The sequence below is a fragment of the Arabidopsis thaliana genome, chromosome 5, assembly GCF_000001735.4.
Source record: "Arabidopsis thaliana chromosome 5, partial sequence".
Classification (NCBI taxonomy): Eukaryota; Viridiplantae; Streptophyta; class Magnoliopsida; order Brassicales; family Brassicaceae; genus Arabidopsis; species Arabidopsis thaliana.
The window spans coordinates 5,182,226-5,199,707 of NC_003076.8; the positions used below are offsets into that span (position 1 = coordinate 5,182,226).

The 17,482-nt window shown below is 39.0% G+C and overlaps 6 protein-coding genes across 8 annotated transcripts; 3 read left to right on the forward strand and 3 right to left on the reverse strand.

Moving 5' to 3' along the window:
• Nucleotides 1-141: 141 nt before the first annotated feature.
• On the reverse strand, nt 142-2,723 carry AT5G15870 (glycosyl hydrolase family 81 protein). Its single transcript, NM_121592.2, has one exon. The coding sequence runs from the start codon at nt 2,651-2,653 to the stop codon at nt 416-418; it is 2,238 nt and encodes a 745-aa protein (NP_197091.1). The 5' UTR covers nt 2,654-2,723; the 3' UTR covers nt 142-415.
• A 702-nt stretch (nt 2,724-3,425) lies between these two features.
• Nucleotides 3,426-5,481, forward strand: AT5G15880 (golgin family A protein). The gene is made up of 6 exons (NM_121593.5): nt 3,426-3,847; nt 3,979-4,101; nt 4,206-4,394; nt 4,487-4,568; nt 4,793-4,857; nt 4,934-5,481. The coding sequence occupies exons 1-6, from the start codon at nt 3,563-3,565 to the stop codon at nt 5,234-5,236; spliced, it is 1,047 nt and encodes a 348-aa protein (NP_197092.1). The 5' UTR covers nt 3,426-3,562; the 3' UTR covers nt 5,237-5,481.
• Nucleotides 5,362-7,123, reverse strand: TBL21 (TRICHOME BIREFRINGENCE-LIKE 21; the record flags this gene model as incomplete). The annotated part of the gene is made up of 2 exons (NM_121594.2): nt 5,362-6,211; nt 6,293-7,123. The coding sequence occupies 2 exons, from the start codon at nt 7,121-7,123 to the stop codon at nt 5,462-5,464; spliced, it is 1,581 nt and encodes a 526-aa protein (NP_197093.1). The 3' UTR covers nt 5,362-5,461.
• Nucleotides 7,124-7,150: 27 nt separating this feature from the next.
• TBL19 (TRICHOME BIREFRINGENCE-LIKE 19) lies at nt 7,151-9,951 on the reverse strand (the record flags this gene model as incomplete). Of its 2 annotated transcripts, none has more annotated exons than NM_001343426.1 (2): nt 7,151-8,102; nt 9,369-9,951. In NM_001343426.1, 2 exons carry the CDS (start codon nt 9,900-9,902, stop codon nt 7,299-7,301), a joined length of 1,338 nt encoding a protein of 445 aa, NP_001331997.1. In that variant the 3' UTR covers nt 7,151-7,298. The 2 variants fall into 2 exon arrangements, with proteins under 2 accessions (NP_001331997.1, NP_197094.1); NM_121595.3 differs by having other exon boundaries at nt 7,219-8,102; nt 9,369-9,845.
• Nucleotides 9,952-10,616: 665 nt separating this feature from the next.
• Nucleotides 10,617-13,171, forward strand: AT5G15910 (NAD(P)-binding Rossmann-fold superfamily protein). 2 transcript variants are annotated; one of them, NM_121596.3, is made up of 10 exons: nt 10,617-11,040; nt 11,269-11,338; nt 11,614-11,702; nt 11,794-11,849; nt 11,950-12,005; nt 12,078-12,171; nt 12,326-12,405; nt 12,491-12,533; nt 12,625-12,716; nt 12,807-13,171. In NM_121596.3, the coding sequence occupies exons 1-10, from the start codon at nt 10,982-10,984 to the stop codon at nt 12,975-12,977; spliced, it is 810 nt and encodes a 269-aa protein (NP_568323.1). In that variant the 5' UTR covers nt 10,617-10,981; the 3' UTR covers nt 12,978-13,171. The 2 variants fall into 2 exon arrangements, with proteins under 2 accessions (NP_568323.1, NP_001330614.1); NM_001343427.1 differs by lacking the exons at nt 10,617-11,040; nt 11,269-11,338 and having other exon boundaries at nt 11,378-11,702.
• A 196-nt stretch (nt 13,172-13,367) lies between these two features.
• SMC5 (structural maintenance of chromosomes 5) lies at nt 13,368-17,472 on the forward strand. Its single transcript, NM_121597.3, has 4 exons — nt 13,368-13,531; nt 13,942-16,901; nt 16,991-17,063; nt 17,163-17,472. The coding sequence occupies exons 2-4, from the start codon at nt 13,985-13,987 to the stop codon at nt 17,332-17,334; spliced, it is 3,162 nt and encodes a 1,053-aa protein (NP_197096.1). The 5' UTR covers nt 13,368-13,531; nt 13,942-13,984; the 3' UTR covers nt 17,335-17,472.
• Nucleotides 17,473-17,482: the final 10 nt, after the last annotated feature.

The window sequence follows — 17,482 nt, forward strand, 5'->3', positions numbered from 1 at the left end:
CTCTCGCATCTGCGAAACGATCATTAGAAGAAGAAGAATCAATCATATGCCCTTATAACGACAAGGGATGTCTATTATATCTGAATGAGTTTGCAATGGAACATATCAACAACCATAATGATTATGAAGCAGCCTTAGCTTCTCTGGAGAAGGAGTTTCAAGATCATGACAGAATTCACTTGATACACAAACCATACATGCACATGACTGATTCTTCCCTTTATAATACTTTAGACATATAGAATTCTGTATATATGTGGATATTCTCATAGAGAGATCATTGGTGTAATTAAGAAGAAAGGATTTGAAAAGATCATCGAATCATTTCAATTATATGAAGCTTCATTATATAAAACAAGCTAAAATTAACATTGATTAATAACAAACCAAAACGCAAACAACTTTTTATTAAAGCTTAATGACAATAATGACCAAAGGAACAATACTTCCCGCCACCGCCATGACCACCATAACCACCTTCATCGTCTTCTTCATAATCATCATCATCATCATTGTTTCTACTATGAACCCACCACAACAGATTACTTAAAGAGTTCCCATCATCAAACCCATTTAATCCTTTAATCTTCTCCATTGCTCCATCTTTGTCGTACATACTTTCCAAAGCATACACAAATCCTTTCCACCCTTCTCCGACGCTGTCTCTAGCCAAAGCAGGCATTGTCCAATTCACGAGCTGTTTCACGAATGTCACGTCCGAGAACAGAACTTCTGATACCGGAAGTAACGGTAATAACTGTATCCCAAGGCGACATTCTTTCCACTCTTTAGGCGCGAACCATAAGCCACTGTCTCTCTTTGTTGACCATAACACTCCAACCACACGATTCTCCGATGTGAAATCTTGCGGGTAAATAGCGTCGTCTTCTTTCACCTGCCACCACATTTTCGCCGCGTGAATCTCCAGCGTCAGAACCATCGAAGCAGCCGCCACCAAATGTGTATCCCCATAAGCTAGCCCCAACAAAGCAGCGGAGTAATACGCATTGACAGCCTCGCTTGTACTCTCTTGATTCCTCCCGTCAGCGAACTCCGTTAACCCTCCAGCCCAAGAATGAAGCTTGAAAAGATCAAAGCATCTCAAACGCGGGTAATTCGAATTCGACTTGGCTCCTTTCTTCCCCAACGTCAAGTAATCCGCCATTAAAGTATACGCTTGAGGTCTGTATCTCTTCCCCCATAAAGGATCAATCTTTGCAAGCACAGCAATCGCATAAACAAAGTAACCTAAATGATAATGATGATCATTGTAAATCCCAAACCCAAAATCTGCTCCTGAATCTCTAGATCCTAGCTTAGTAATCACACCTCCCCATTTTGGATCATACAAGAAACCATTTGGTCCGAAACTTCCATTAAGCCACGGCTCGATCATGTTCTTCAAGTAAGTTCTAATCTTTGGAATAACATCCAGATAACAAACTTCTTCAGCTATTAAAGCTAACCTCGCCGCCCTCGCGATCAATTTCGCGTAGAAATACGAAGAGTTGGTGACCTCAGCTGATGAATCTAAAGCGTTAACGTCTTTGATTAGAGCAGAGATGATCTCTTGGTGAGAATCTTCTTGAACTCCTTTGATAGAGTGCCACGTAACAGAAACAGGGTCTGGTTTTAAAACCCATGAATCTCCGATGACACCTACTAAATCACCGTCGATGCTGTTGTATTTGAAATTGTCTAGAACTGTGATAGAACAATCGTTGGTTGATAAAAGCTTGAGATGAAGAGGATGAGCTAGCATTAGAAGATCTCCATAGCCTCGTTTCTCCCATTTATACTCTAAAGCAAACGGCTTTGTGAAATCAGCGTCACCGGAAACTGGGTAAGAGCAACTGAATCCGTCGAGGATTGTTTCGAAATACGGATTTGGATTTGGTAACACGACGATCCGGATAATACCCGAAAACCCATCACCGCAATTGATTGAAGAAACGCCGTCTTTGGTTAGATTGATCGGAGAAGAGGCGTAGATTAGCCATGTTTGGTTGTTGTTGAGTTTGACGGTGTACTTTGTTGAAGAGGTGTTACCGGAAAGTGATAAAACAGCGTGGATCGTTGAGATTGTGATGGAGGAGTTAACGGAGAAGGTGATGAAAGGGCTTCCTCTAACGAGGAAGAATCTGAGATTAGAGGAGGGGAAATCGAGAGTGACGCCGAGATCGCTGAAGGAAGAGATGAGATGAGATTTACGAGAATGCGGGTCGGGTCCATCTGACCCGGTTATGGTTATGTCGGCGTTGAAAGCTTCGTAGATGAAAGCAGAGTTGTGGGAGAGAGATGGGTAGGAGATGGAGAGAGATGAAGTCGAGGGTTTGATGATGTAAGGATGAAAGTACTCAGCTTGGTCGCCATTGTTGAGAGTGAAGTTTTGGAAGAAAGAGTTTGTAGGGAGAGGAGATGAGAGGAGATCGTGGCTGAAGAAACGAGACGGGTCGGGTAGAACAGAGGAATCGGATCTTGGGAAGAGAAACGGAGTGTTTTTTTGTCTTGAGGAAGACATTTGTTGAGACGGTGGTGGAGATGGTGAAGGAGGAAGAGGAAGAGGTGGTGGTGGTGATGGAGGTCTGTTCTTGGGCTTTTTAAAGGGTTTGGTGATTAAGACTTTGACTTTTCGCCTCACTTTTTTCAACATTTTGCTTAGTCAAGAGGAGAAGAGATAACGACGGATTTGGAAATTGGGTTCACAAAAAGCAAAATTGTGGGGTTTGTTTGGTTAGAAAGAAAAATGATAGGGAAATTTTGTAAATATATAATAAAAGATGGTTTACAAGTTAAGGTTTTGGGAACGTGCAGGAGACTTGCTAGATGCTAAAACGTAGACAAGATATTGGTATATGCCCAAATTAAAAATGTAAATTAACGGTACGAATATGGTTGGATAACAATAATTCTCTAAGGTTATTTGTATTCTTGCAACAAAATATTTGGTTAAACAACTTAGTTCGTAATTCGTATGTGACTTTGTGTGATTGAGTATTACATGTTTGGTTTGGATTGGTTATTTGAAAAAATTCCAAATTTGTTGGATAGGTTTGGAAAATGCTTGAGGTCTTTGTGACTTGATGTTGTTTTGCTTAGAGAAGGAGGAAGAGGGTTGATTGCAAGCAATGTAAATTGCAAACACGCGGTAATGCATATTACATTTCTTAAGGCTCATATTAAATAGGCATAGGACAGGATATTTTTTTTATTTCTTTTACCATTTTAAGTCATTTTATAATGCTGCTTTCAATGCATATATGACAACTTTATGTTTTGCTTAGTATAAGAATTAATTTGTAAAATTTTGATTTGGTCGAGATTTGAGCATAGTCCCATAAACTATTTTTGTTTAATAGACAAGGCCTTATCTTAAGGCCCATATATAAGACGGATACTAGAAAGTAAAAGCCATTTTGAGTGTTAACCGGACCAACAAGAGAATTCAACTAACATAACCGAATCGTGCCGGTTCAACCACCAACCGCTTCGGTTTAGCTCTGCCATCGTCCCGCGAGTCACATCAAAGAGACGGAGACGGAGAAGGAGAAGAAGAAGAGATATGGCCGGACTTCTAGCTTGGGCTGCCGATGTCGTCGGTAAAAATGGAAAAGAAGGAGACGATGAGAAGGATCGGATCCCATTGGTTTTCACGGAGGAGCAGCAGAAATACGTCGATGAGCTTGGCCGAAAAGCGACAAACCTCAGCCGTTCGATCCAAGATCTGCGGCTCAGATTGCCTCCACCGGATATCTCCCAGCGTCTACCTGACCTTCATGCTCACTCCCTTGCGTCCAATGCCGCTCTCACTCTTCAGCTTGATTCGCACTCCGCTACTCGTGAACAGGTTTGAGTTATTGAAATACTATAGCTGATTTGGGAATTGTGTTTTTGCGTTATAGGATTAGTCTTCAATGGATATGGCTTTGGCTGATGTTGAAGTGATCCTAATGGTTCTTCTTTTGGTATTGCAACTAGGCACACATGAGAGAGCAGACACTGCTGGAAGAAAATAGTGCATATGAGAATGCAATATCAACCTGTGAGACAAAAATAGAAGAGAAGAGGAATGAAGCAGATTCTCTTCTTAGAAAGTTGAAGGTGAGTTATCAGATAATTGTTCTTTTCTTGTCTGTGATCTTGTTCAGATATGTATGTTGGTCCTGTTACCATTTGGGTTCTGCCTGATATTAGATGGTTTGCAGGAGCTAGAAGCTGTAGAGGAAAACTTGAAAACTGAGCAGGATAATGCACAAGCTTCTCTAGATGCAAGGCAGTCCAAAAGCTCTAGTGAAACTGTTATTCAGCCTGATGGGAATGGAAAAGATGGAGCAGATACAGAGGCCATGAAGTCCTTTATGCTAGAGAAGTTGGAGAGCAAAAAGAACGATATGGTTAGTTTTCATTTTACGTTTCATGGGTATGGATTGGAATAGTCGATTTGGCTGTATATCTGATGGCAGTGTAAGTTATATTTTCCATTTAGAGTTTAATGGAAGAAAAAGTTCAGGATTTAGAGAGGAGTTGGGCTGTTATACAGGAAAGAGCACTGAAGCAGCCTTCTCCAGGTACTTTTTTTTGTCATCAATTCTGATTAGTTAGTAAATTACTATTTTATCACCATTCAGAACCATCACGTCTTCAATATATATGAAACAAAAAAAAAATTGTTTTACATAGCTTATTTTCAGTAAGAATTCAATAGAGATCTGTTTTTTGGTTCCGTTAGATAGGTTGATAGCGTGAAAAATTTCATTCACATTATCTGACTGGAAAGGTTTTTCTTTCACAGCTCAGAGAGAGAAGACACTGGATAAACAACTTCATAGCCTAATCGAGCAATTAGCTGCAAAGCAGGTCCATCACAACCCAAATTAATCTACACTTTTCCCTTTAGACTGTTTCTTAACAGAAACTTTGATATGCTTATCAGGCACAAGCAGAGGGGATTGTTGGTGAGATTCATCTAAATGAGATGGAGTTAGAGAGACTAAACAATTTATGGAGAAGATATGAAAGCTTTAACGTTGAAGGGAACGCTGCGAGGAACAGATTCAAGAGAACAAATTCAGATAGAGAATTTACATCAGACCACGAAGTTGATGGTCATTCCTACCTTCCATATTCATCTGCTACAAGAAATGGGACCCAAACAAGGCTTATGTATCTCAGGTCAGCTTTTGTCGTCTACATTTTGGCTTTGCAAGTCCTGGTTTTCATCAGAATTTCCTTTTGAGAAGTTGTGTACACGAGTAGTCTGTTCTGCTTTTAGTTTGCGCAAGGGAGTCAAAATACTGCATATAAAAATTTATAGGAATACAATAATTGTTGTCAAATGGTTTTCTGTCCTTCCATATGGATATATGGCAATTGAATACTGAGACTCCTACATGAATCTTTCTTTACAATTTTTCTTGATATTAGATATATGTCTCCACTACTCATTCTTGAGGGATGCTTTCTAGTTATCTGTCTTCATCATTTGTAGCAATATATCATTCAGAGTATCGATAGGTCCAGGCAGGCACCAATGAATACAGTCATTTCTTAAAGTCACATTTGGATTCTGTAGATGTCCATATCTCCCAGGATGCCCATCTGGTCGCAATAGCATTGCCTGTGTCGTGTCCATTAACTTCAGTCTCAAACCACTCTTCTTCATCCCATCTTCTTCTGCAGCTCTAAATTCCTCCCTTTGAATGTCGTGAACCTTGAGATCTGCCTCGGGTATAGTCTCGTTTCTTCTGTAAGGTTGTGTCCGTACACAGTCCCCTCCTTCGTTCCAAGCCCCACCTTCGAAATGTTGAGGAGAAAAACTCCTTAAAAATGCCAGACCCTTGAAATTCTCGATTATAGCTTTTAGAGATATTCTTAAAGCCTTCCTGTATCCATAGGTCAAAGGCAATTCAGTCGTGTTTGGTAACGCACAGTATTGGCACCCAGAGATTTGTTGGTTTTCATAGAAAATAACCGGCCGGGAAAACCAGTGGCCGGATGATATAACCAGGTAGTCGAGTTGGTCGAGCTGACTCGTCCACTTCGTGTCATATTCGTCGAGGTATAGGCTGAAGAAGTTGGACTTCGGATCAGGTTTAGTAGCCTTCACTAGAAATGGTGACCACATGACATGAAGAGTGAAGTTATAGGATGTGTAGTTCCATACTTTGAAATCCGTATCTGGTGAAGGAGAAATGTCTTCAGGGTATTCCACCTACAAGGAAATAAAAAAAGTCAACACATTAGAGAGATGGTGGTTCGCTGGTGATCATTGACAATTAGTTTGGATTTTTACCCTAGAGAGAAGGCACAAGAGAGATTGGACTTGGTTTCTGCTAATGGAGTCACCAACAAACCCCATGGCTTTCCCTCTAACCATTTCCAAGAACTCTTGAGGATCAAAGATGGGAAGGTCGCAACTCTCCGGCTTCCACCTCCATCTCATGAATCCGGTATCAGGTCTCCCATATTTCATGCAGTTCTGGTGCTCATGTATTGCCCAGCATGTCGTGTTGGTGTAGTATGGAGCTTCTTCGTTTGGTACCCACTCCCCGGTAAAAAGGTCACACATTTGCTCATCATCTCTGATCCGCGTCCTTGATGGTGATGTGGTGACTGGGGATGAATGATCATCAGATGAAGAATTCAGATGTCTTAAGGACGTGTGATTGAGTGGAGCGGGAATGGGACCGTTCACAGGTGAAGGACTCTGATCAGCTGAAGAATTCCGATGTGGTGGAGCGGGAACGGGACTATTCATGGGTGAAGGAATCTGATCGAATGAAGAACTCCGTTGTCTTAAAGGTATATGATCGGTTGGAGAGGAAATGGGACCTTTCTTGGGTTTAGGAATCCGATGGAAAGAAGACTTCCGATGTTTTGAAGGCGTATGGTAGGGTGGCGTGGGAATGGAACCATTCACGGGTGAAGGAATCTGATTTGATGAAGAATTCAAATGACTGAGACGTGTATGATCAGTCTCGAAAGATGAGATTGATGGAGGTAAGATTGGATCGGCAAGGAGAGTATATAAAGCAGGAACTATTGTGAGGACAAATAGAACAAATGCTAATGTAATTGCAACTCTTGGTGTTCTTTGAAGGATTGCAAACAAAGGAAGCTCCATTGTCTGCTTCAAGACAATGGTGTCTGGTCTTGTCATAAATATGTATGTATATATGGTGAATAATGGTGAGCTCGTGGTCATCCAATAACTAGGCACAACATTTGACCATTTCCTGAAATATAATAAATAAACCTGAGGGAGACAGAAAGTCAAAAAACTTGATTTAGCTTGGTCATTAGGACAACATTTTTCGAACTTGCGCCAAGAATCCTTTGTCTTCTTCTCTCTTTAGCATAGCCAGCAAGAAGTCATTGAGGTTGTCGATAGGACCGGGCAAGCACCAGTGGACACAGTCGTTGTACAACGTGACATTGGCCTCTGGAATATGGCCGTAGCGGCTTGGGTGACCGTCGGGTCTAAGCCACATAGCTTGGGTCGTATCTAGTAATCGTAACCTTTTCCCTTTCTTCTTCGCTTCTTCTTCAGCTCTCCAAAATTCTTCCAACTGAATCTTGTGTAGCTTCATTGTCGTTTCGTCTTGAGTCTCATTGCTCCTATAAGGTTGTTTCCTCAAACAATCTCCTCCTTCATTCCACAACCCGCCTTCAAAATGTGACGGTGCAAAACTTCGTAAGTACATTACGCCTTTGAAGCTTTCCGAATCCAAGATCGCTTTAAACGCGGTTCTAAAAGCTTTTCTATACCCATAAAACATTGTGAGATCGGTTATGTTCGGTAATTGGCAATAATGGCAACCGGTGATAGTCCGGTTTTCGTAGTAGACTGATGGCCGGTAATGCCAGTGGCCAGAAGAGATGATTACGAAGTCAAAATCTCCTATATCGGCTGTCCAACTCTCGTCTGCCTCATCAAGGTATAGGTCAAAAATATCAATATGCTTGGGCTGGGTCTGGTCGGGTTCTTTGGACTTAACCAAGTGTGGTGTCCAAAATGCGGCGATCGTGAAATTGTATGTTTCGTATGTCCATCGTTTGAAATAATCGTCATTCTTAACCGAAGCATCCATCGGATATTCAACCTGAAATGAGAAATTCTAGTTTAATCTCGAGAAACCAAGTAATACGAGGGATCTCTAGTCCGGACAGATCGAAAAATTGGATTCAGAAACGAAACTAACTGCAAACAAATCAAGTTGGTTTCATCTTTTTACTTTGAACAAAGTGTAACAAAAACGAACCAAATCTTACCAAGACAAAACTTGATTTCATTTGATTTAAAAGATAAAAAGTAAACACTTTCATTCTTTGACGCCAAATTGTAAAACGAAACCAAATCACAATAGATTCGATTCCTATATTTAGTACACAAGATTCCAAACCGAATTGTAACAAACGAGAAAGCTGGACAAGACATCCATGTTTGGTATTGTTTATGCAATTAAATTATCCAACTACGTAGTTAATTAATCTAAAATGACCAATGGACTCCGTGGAAATGTCAATGTGTTCTTTTTTTTTTTGTAGAATCTTTTAACACAAGTAAACTAATATTAAGACATCTAAAATCATTGGACGGACCGCTCCCATTTCTGTTTCATAATTATTTTTTAGTATAAGAAGAAAACATTATTTCAATAATTGTGGCACCGGTGAACCAAAAACACCTTTATGCACGTTCCAATCTCTCTATTTAAAACAAATAATTGAGTAGTTATTTAATTTGTATCAAGTTTTGGTAAAGTAAAAACATACATGTCAAGTTAATATATGTATATGACACTTCTTAAAATAATGATATTTGATCAAAGTAATGATGCACATCTTACTTCCGTTATAATACTTTACCAAAAGTATATAACTTCTACTAATAATTAAATCATTTACAATGTGAGTCTATGACCTAATGATTCGAGTTATAGAAGCTCATCGATTAGAATGTTACTTCGAAGTAAAGAGTGGTTATATGATATTCTTTGATGCATGAGTACTAAAATATGATTTACTAAGTTTAATGCGTTATTTTGCCCGTTAAACTTAGAATTATTAAAAGAAGGTTTTAATGACCAAAAAGGAGAGTTTGATGAAATATAATACTCCGATATGTTTACATCATATATTAGATTTCTTATTTTAGAAAATCGAAATTTATGCTAGCAAACGAAAAGATTAACTTTAATTTGTAAAAAATTAAAAGCCATATATGTTCATAAAAAAAAAGGAGAAATATTATTAACAAACAAATGTTTTTTTTTTGTTGATGGTTATCAAGATATCATTCTAGATATTCAATAAAAGGCAAACAAAAAAACAAACAAGAAAAACTAATGTAAGAAAAAAGGTGTTACCTGAGAAAGAAGGCAGATCAAAGACTGCATGTGGTTTCTGCTAACTGAGTCACCAACAAACGCCATGGTTTTACCTCTCACGATCTCAAGAAACCTAACCGGGTCAAATACCGGCAAGCCGTCTTCGCACCCGTAAGGTTTCCATTTCCATTTGATGAAATCCGTGTCGGGTCTTCCAAACTTCATGCAATTTTGGTGTTCGTGTATCGCCCAGCACGTCGTGTTGGTGTAGTAAGGTGCCTCAGGGTTAGGAACCCACTCTCCCGAGAATATGTCGCAGCTGTCATGTGATGTTACAACACCGTTTTCGAGGTTGATGATGCTGCTTTGGCTTGGAGGTTGTTGCTTGAGGAAGAAGTTAGGGTCTTCAAGCAAAGGGTAGAGAAGAGGGATGATGGTTAAAAGAGATGTAGCAATGGTCACTGCGATGAGTAGCTTTTGTTTACATGGAAATGTTGCAGAATGAACAAGCTCCATTGAAGGAAAGATAGAGAGAGACAGAGAAAGAAGGAGAGATTTTGAGAGAGAAAGCATACAAAGATTATACCAGAGTAATTGGGACTCGATTTGTTTATAAGTTGTGAATTATTTCAAATCATGAAATTTTGTGAATTTTTCTTCTATGTTAGAACAAAAAGAGTAGGTGTCACATCTAAATTATGAGTTATTATTATTGCAAAATAGCTAACTGAAAATTTTAAAGTGATCAATCAAACAATAAATTCACAATGTGATGACTATTCCGCTAATTTGGACGTTTTTTGTCGGCAATTTGGACGTTTAAGTGATATTTAATTCTGTAACACATGTAATTAGTGTTTAGCTAGGTTGTTAACTATGCAATTGTCACAATATAATTTTTTTTTTTAAAACATGCATTGTGTTGTATAAATCTAAATGATAACACAATGCCGGAAATATTACAATTCACTAGGCTATGTCTTGGTCATAATTTGCTTAACTAGTACTTATGATTTTTTCAACAATTCATATTTTTGATTATACAGTATCAAGTTATTATTATGCACTTTCCAACTGTTACGAACAAGTTTAGTATATGAATTTGAGAGTTAAAACAAACATATGAGCTTCTTCACCCATGTGGATTCATTTTGGTTTGTCGTTATAATTTAACCAAAAGGTAAGCAAACATTTTCTGTTTTATCTTATCTTAAACAAAAATTTCTGAATCGAGTCAGTATACCAATTGCACTAACAAGTATACACTATGATTCTTTATTATATGTCAAAACGGTCTAATAAGTAAAATTGAATGTGAGTAACATCTAAGAAACACTGAATCGCTGCAGCGTTGTTTGTTGTTCTCAGTTTCTTGAGTGTTTCTTATTCTATTCAATGTTTTAGTTTTTTATTCATGATGACACGTGGATAGTCTACGTGGAAGCTAGAACGCCACAATCGTCTCCACAGTTGTGATTGTGAAAGGTCTCTTTTTTTTTTTCCCGAAGATCTCGACTTCACGACTCATGATTCCACAAAGTTTTTAAGAATTCTGCAGTTTCAGATTTATAATCGCTTGCCTAAGTTTCAATTCATCTTCATTCCGGGAGAAAAAGTCGCGATACTTGAGCTACTCAGCTTTAGGGTTTAACATGTTAAGGTCTCTGATTTGGAAACGATCACAGGCATATTCTTCAGTCGTCACGATGTCGTGAGTTCTTCTTCTAAGGCCTTTCGAATTCTATAGAACTGTTTTTCGAATAAAGCATTGATCTTTATTGCTGCCAGAGACGAATGAATCACTTGTAGGGATTTTCATTTTGGGGACATAGTCTCTGACCCAACACTTGATATTACTGAATTGTGTGATTTCTTCATAAAATCATTGACAATGTTGCATATACTGATGATGGTCTTCTTGTCTTTATCTCTTTGGCAGTTCAATCAGTCAGAGAGGAAATGAAAGGCTTTTGTCTGAAGTCGCTGGTTCACATTCAAGAGATAATAAGGTAATAGACAATAACTCTCTCATTGCTTTTGAGTCTCATGAGACTTTGTGATAAGAGAGTTCCTCAAATCCGATTGCTACATCAGACAATTAGTTAGGAATATAATCAGTTGAAATAAGAGTGTAGAGTTTTCTATGGTTACGGGGTTGTTGTTTGGAAGTCTCTGGTTTGTATCTCTGTTTGTGTGTTTCATATGTGCAATATAAAGAAACTTGATCACAAACTGTCTCCCTCTCTTTCGCTGTATCTATTACAGTATTTTGTCTTGAATGCAGATATTGGTTTTGGGAGGAAATGGTTATGTAGGTTCACACATATGTAAGGAGGCACTGAGACAAGGTTTCTCTGTATCTAGTCTTAGCAGGTATTTGTATCATTACCGGTTTTAAATCTGATTTAGTACTCATAGACTGTCTCTTCGTAGCTTAACCTTTAGTCTTTGAACTGTTTATTAGGTCTGGAAGATCTTCTCTTCACGATTCGTGGGTCGATGATGTAACCTGGCATCAAGGTATTCCCAACATCTGAAAACACATTTTCAATTTGTTCATCATTTATGAACAAAAGACTTCGATGATTCACTCGATTTCTGTTTTCTACTAAAAAAATAGGTGATTTGCTTTCACCCGATTCTCTGAAGCCTGCACTAGAAGGAATTACATCTGTGGTAATTAAGAAATCTTCTTAAAAGGTACTTCATCATATGGTTCCTTCGCATCTCTGATGGAAACTTGTGCAGATTTCATGTGTTGGTGGTTTTGGTTCCAACTCACAAATGGTCAGAATTAACGGTACTGCAAACATCAATGCTGTTAAAGCTGCAGCAGAACAAGGTAAACAACTAAACATTCATAGATTTCTTGTGTTGTATGGGGATGAGAGAAAACTCAAATTGTTGAGTTATCTGCAAAAATATATAGATAAGGTTTTTGTGGCTTGTTGTTCTTTGGCAAACTAACAGAAAAGCGGCTTATATATTCTGTTTAGGTGTGAAGAGATTTGTGTATATATCAGCTGCGGATTTTGGTGTCATAAATAACTTGATTCGAGGATATTTCGAAGGGAAGGTACTTATTCTTATTCTTTGTCTTCTTGGTTTTTGTTCTTAGTTATTTACATATCTCTTTGATCAATTTATCTATCTATTTTCAGAGAGCAACCGAAGCTGAGATTTTGGATAAATTTGGAAACAGAGGTGTGTAAATTCTCACTTTTAATCAAAAACTCCATTTCTATATACATGCGTGTTCACTGATAAGTCGTTGTTTTTTCCTCTGCTTTCGAAGGTTCGGTTTTAAGGCCAGGATTCATACATGGGACTCGTCAGGTCGGTAGCATAAAGCTGCCACTTAGTCTCATTGGAGCTCCTCTCGAAATGGTAAAACACGATTTGCATCAATCTTGGTAATCTTTAGGTGAAAGTAAGAATCTTTTTTTTTTTATCTCAAAAACATTATATCATTTACAGGTTTTGAAGCTGTTGCCAAAAGAGGTGACGAAAATTCCTGTGATCGGGCCACTTTTAATACCTCCGGTCAATGTCAAATCCGTTGCAGCAACAGCGGTAAAAGCTGCAGTTGATCCCGAGTTTGCTTCTGGAGTCATCGATGTGTACCGGATTCTTCAACATGGTCACTGAAAACAACACCTGTCTTAACAAAGTTCTCCTCAATACGGTTTTAAATGTCAAATTCAAATGTAACCAATAACCATCGTCTCTGGTCTTCTGCTACCAAATAAACTATGACTTTCGCATATTACACAATAGGAGAACAAATAATGAAATCTTTTTGAAACTGGAACCAATAACCATCGTCATTAGAGATTCAACTTTTTTGGTTTGTTTTGATAATCTTCCAATGTCAAGACTCAAGAGCTTCCACACAAAAAAAAAGGGGCCTATGAATCTGTAAACCGGGTTTTTATTTAATAACCGGACTTAATGAGTCGATTTTAATTTTAAAACGAGTTGAATTTGAACCGGCGTCAAGGTTTTAAAAGGCTAACCTAGAGAGAGAGAGTGTGCTTTGGTCGTCGTGCTTCTCTTTTCCCGGGTTTTCGCTTTTTCATGGTTTCACTTTCAGCTCTGCAAACAAACTGAAAAATCGCAATTCAGATAGAGTCTAGGGTTTATCCTCGTATGGTTCAATTCCGCGCTCCATATTTCAATTTCGGCTAAATTCACTTGTTCAGGTCTGTTTTCCTTCTCGATTTCGGAAATTCAACTTTGTTTGTTAGCAAATCGAATTGTCTATTCTTCTTTTGGGGTTCGTTTTTCAGCGTTCTCTTTTATTTTCCGTCTCTGTCTTGTTCGTAAGTTGATTTCGCTATTAAAAAATTTGATTTTTTTTTGGTTTTACTGTTCATTTTCCAGTCATAGGGTTTATGTTGGAGAGAAAGGCTAATGCGAAACTGATGATTGCTTGTGATTTGAGATTGTTACTAGAAGTTTCTGTTTGATTAGATTTTAGTTTTCAATTCTTCAATTTTGGTTTTAGGGTTAGCTTTTGCACTGTCCAGATTCTAAATTTTTTAAGTTTCTAATTTTCGATTCTACATTGTTTCCCTGTTGGATTTCATACGAAAGTTTCAATTTTTTTCAGGTTAACTCAGTAAAAATCTCTGAACCGCTGAGAAACGACAAAGATGTCTGAACGTCGTGCTAAGCGTCCTAAAATCTCCAGAGGAGAAGATGACTTTTTGCCTGGGAATATAATCGAAATCGAGCTTCACAACTTCATGACATTCAATCACTTGGTATGCAAACCTGGATCACGTTTGAACCTTGTTATTGGACCTAACGGATCAGGTAAGAGTTCTCTTGTCTGTGCCATTGCACTCTGTCTTGGTGGTGAGCCTCAGCTTCTTGGGAGAGCTACTAGTGTTGGAGCATATGTTAAGCGTGGGGAAGATTCTGGCTATGTCAAGATCTCTTTGAGAGGTAACACCAGGGAAGAAAATCTTACGATTTTTCGTAAGATCGATACACGTAACAAGTCTGAGTGGATGTTTAATGGAAGCACAGTTAGTAAGAAAGATATTGTGGAGATAATACAGAAATTCAACATTCAAGTTAACAATCTCACGCAGTTCCTGCCACAAGATAGGGTTTGCGAGTTTGCCAAGTTAACTCCTGTGCAACTCCTGGAGGAGACGGAAAAAGCTGTTGGGGATCCTCAACTGCCAGTCCATCATCGCGCGCTAGTTGAGAAAAGCCGTGATCTGAAGCAGCTTGAGAGAGCTGTGGCGAAAAATGGAGAGACGCTGAATCAGCTTAAAGCTCTTGTTGATGAGCAAGAGAAGGACGTGGAGCGTGTTAGGCAGAGAGAGTTGTTTTTGACTAAGGTTGATTCCATGAAGAAGAAATTGCCATGGCTAAAGTATGATATGAAAAAAGCTGAGTACATGGATGCTAAGAAGAGAATGAAGGAAGCCGAGAAAAAATTGGATGAAGCTGCAAAGAATTTGAACAGCATGAAGGAACCTATAGAAAAGCAAAAGAAGGAGAAAGCAGAGACAGATTCAAAATGCAAAAAAGTTAAGAATCTCATGGATGCAAATGGAAGAAACCGTTGTCACTTGCTCGAGAAAGAAGATGAGGCAGACGCACGTGTAGTGGCAACGTACAAAGAACTGGAGGAATTGAAGAAACAAGAAGAGCATCGTCAAGAAAGGATTCTGAAAGCTACTGAGGATCTCGTTGCTGCGGAACGGGAACTCCAAAACCTGCCTGTATACGAACGTCCTGTAGCCAAACTTGAAGAATTGAGCTCTCAGGTTACAGAGCTGCATCATAGCATTAACGGAAAGAAGAATCAGAAGGAGGACAACGAGAAGCTTTTGTCTCAGAAGAGATACACCCTGAGGCAATGCGTAGATAAGTTAAAGGACATGGAGAATGCAAATAACAAACTCTTGAAAGCGTTAGCTAACTCTGGAGCTGATAGGATATTTGACGCATATCAATGGGTGCAACAGAATCGTCATGAGTTTAAAAGGGAAGTATATGGTCCTGTTTTGGTGGAGGTTAACGTTCCAAATCGAGAGAACGCTTGCTTTTTGGAGGGTCATGTTTCTTTTTATATCTGGAAGTCTTTTATCACTCAGGATCCGGAGGACCGTGATTTGCTGGTTAAAAATTTAAAACGATTTGATGTTCCTGTTCTAAACTATGTGGGCAATAGCGGCAATCAAAAGGCTCCCTTTCATATTTCTGATCAGATGCGTTCTCTTGGGATCCATGCTCGGCTTGATCAAATATTTGATGCTCCTGATGCCGTCAAGGAGGTTTTAAATTCCCAGTTTGGTCTGGAGGACTCGTACATTGGATCAAAGATTACCGATCAGAGGGCTGAAGAAGTCTATAAGTTGGGTATTAAAGATTTTTGGACCCCAGACAATCACTACCGGTGGTCTTCCTCAAGATATGGTGGTCATTCCTCTGCAAGTGTAGATTCTGTATATCAATCACGTCTTCTATTATGTGGGGTGGACGTTGGAGAGCTTGAGAAACTGAGATCAAGAAAGGAGGAATTAGAAGACTCTATTTTATTCATGGAGGAAACTCACAAGAGTCTTCAAACAGAGCAAAGACGTTTGGAAGAAGAAGCAGCTAAACTTCATAAAGAGAGGGAGGAGATTGTAAATGTTTCGTATCTGGAGAAGAAAAAACGCCGTGAGTTGGAATCCCGTTACCAGCAAAGGAAGACAAAGCTGGAATCTTTAGAGCAAGAGGAGGACATGGATGCTTCAGTTGCTAAGCTGATTGATCAGGCTTCCAGAGCTAACGCTGACCGCTATACATATGCAATCAATCTCAAGAAATTACTTGTGGAGGCTGTTGCTCATAAGTGGAGTTACGCCGAGAAGCATATGGCTTCTATAGAATTGGAAAGAAAGATCAGAGAGTCGGAAATCAATATCAAACAATATGAGAAAACGGCACAACAGCTATCTCTCGCCGTTGAGTATTGTAAGAAAGAGGTAGAAGGAAAGCAGCAGCGGCTAGCAACTGCCAAGAGGGATGCAGAATCTGTTGCAACCATCACACCTGAACTTAAAAAGGAGTTTATGGAGATGCCTACCACAGTCGAAGAATTGGAAGCGGCTATACAAGACAATCTGTCTCAAGCCAATTCGATCCTTTTCATAAACGAGAACATTCTCCAAGAGTATGAACATCGCCAAAGTCAGATATATACCATTTCTACGAAGCTCGAAACTGATAAAAGAGATCTGAGCATATGCATGAAAGAAATCGATTCGCTAAAGGAGAAATGGCTTCCAACGTTGAGACAGCTTGTTGGTCAGATAAATGAAACATTCAGCCACAACTTCCAAGAAATGGCTGTTGCAGGAGAAGTTTCATTGGATGAACGTGACACTGACTTTGATCAATACGGAATACATATCAAAGTGAAATTCAGAGAATCTGGGCAACTTCAGGTTCTAAGCTCTCACCACCAATCTGGAGGAGAGCGTTCTGTCTCAACTATCCTTTACCTCGTCTCTCTTCAAGATCTGACAAACTGTCCTTTCAGGGTTGTTGATGAGATTAATCAAGGTAAAAAGTGTAAATGTTTTTTTTTTAATGTAAAAACTGTCTCGAAACATTAGTCAAAGTCTCTTAAAAATATACATTTGCTTGTGCAGGTATGGATCCCATAAATGAAAGGAAGATGTTTCAACAATTGGTTAGAGCTGCTAGTCAACCAAACACACCACAGTAAGTTTTTCCTTTTTCTATTCATACGAAAACACCCTGGAAACTGCTCTCAAGTGTCGTAAAAAGTAAGAAACAAATGTTTGGTCTTTGCTGTTGTAGGTGCTTCTTACTGACCCCAAAACTCTTACCGGAGCTAGAATACAGTGAAGCCTGTAGCATTCTGAACATCATGAACGGTCCTTATATCGCGGAGCCTTCAAAAGTTTGGAGCTTAGGTGATAGTTGGGGCAGTCTCAATAGACGGAGAACCGAAGCTAGTCAATGTTCCTAACTTGATCATCTTTTCTGTTTTGGGTTTTCGAAGAACAATGTATTTTATGCTATTAAACCGACCGGTCAGAGCAGATTGAACCTGAACCGATTTCGTTTTTATGGTTTGCAAATGTAAAAAGTTCAATGGATAAAGTTTCTGAAGCTTT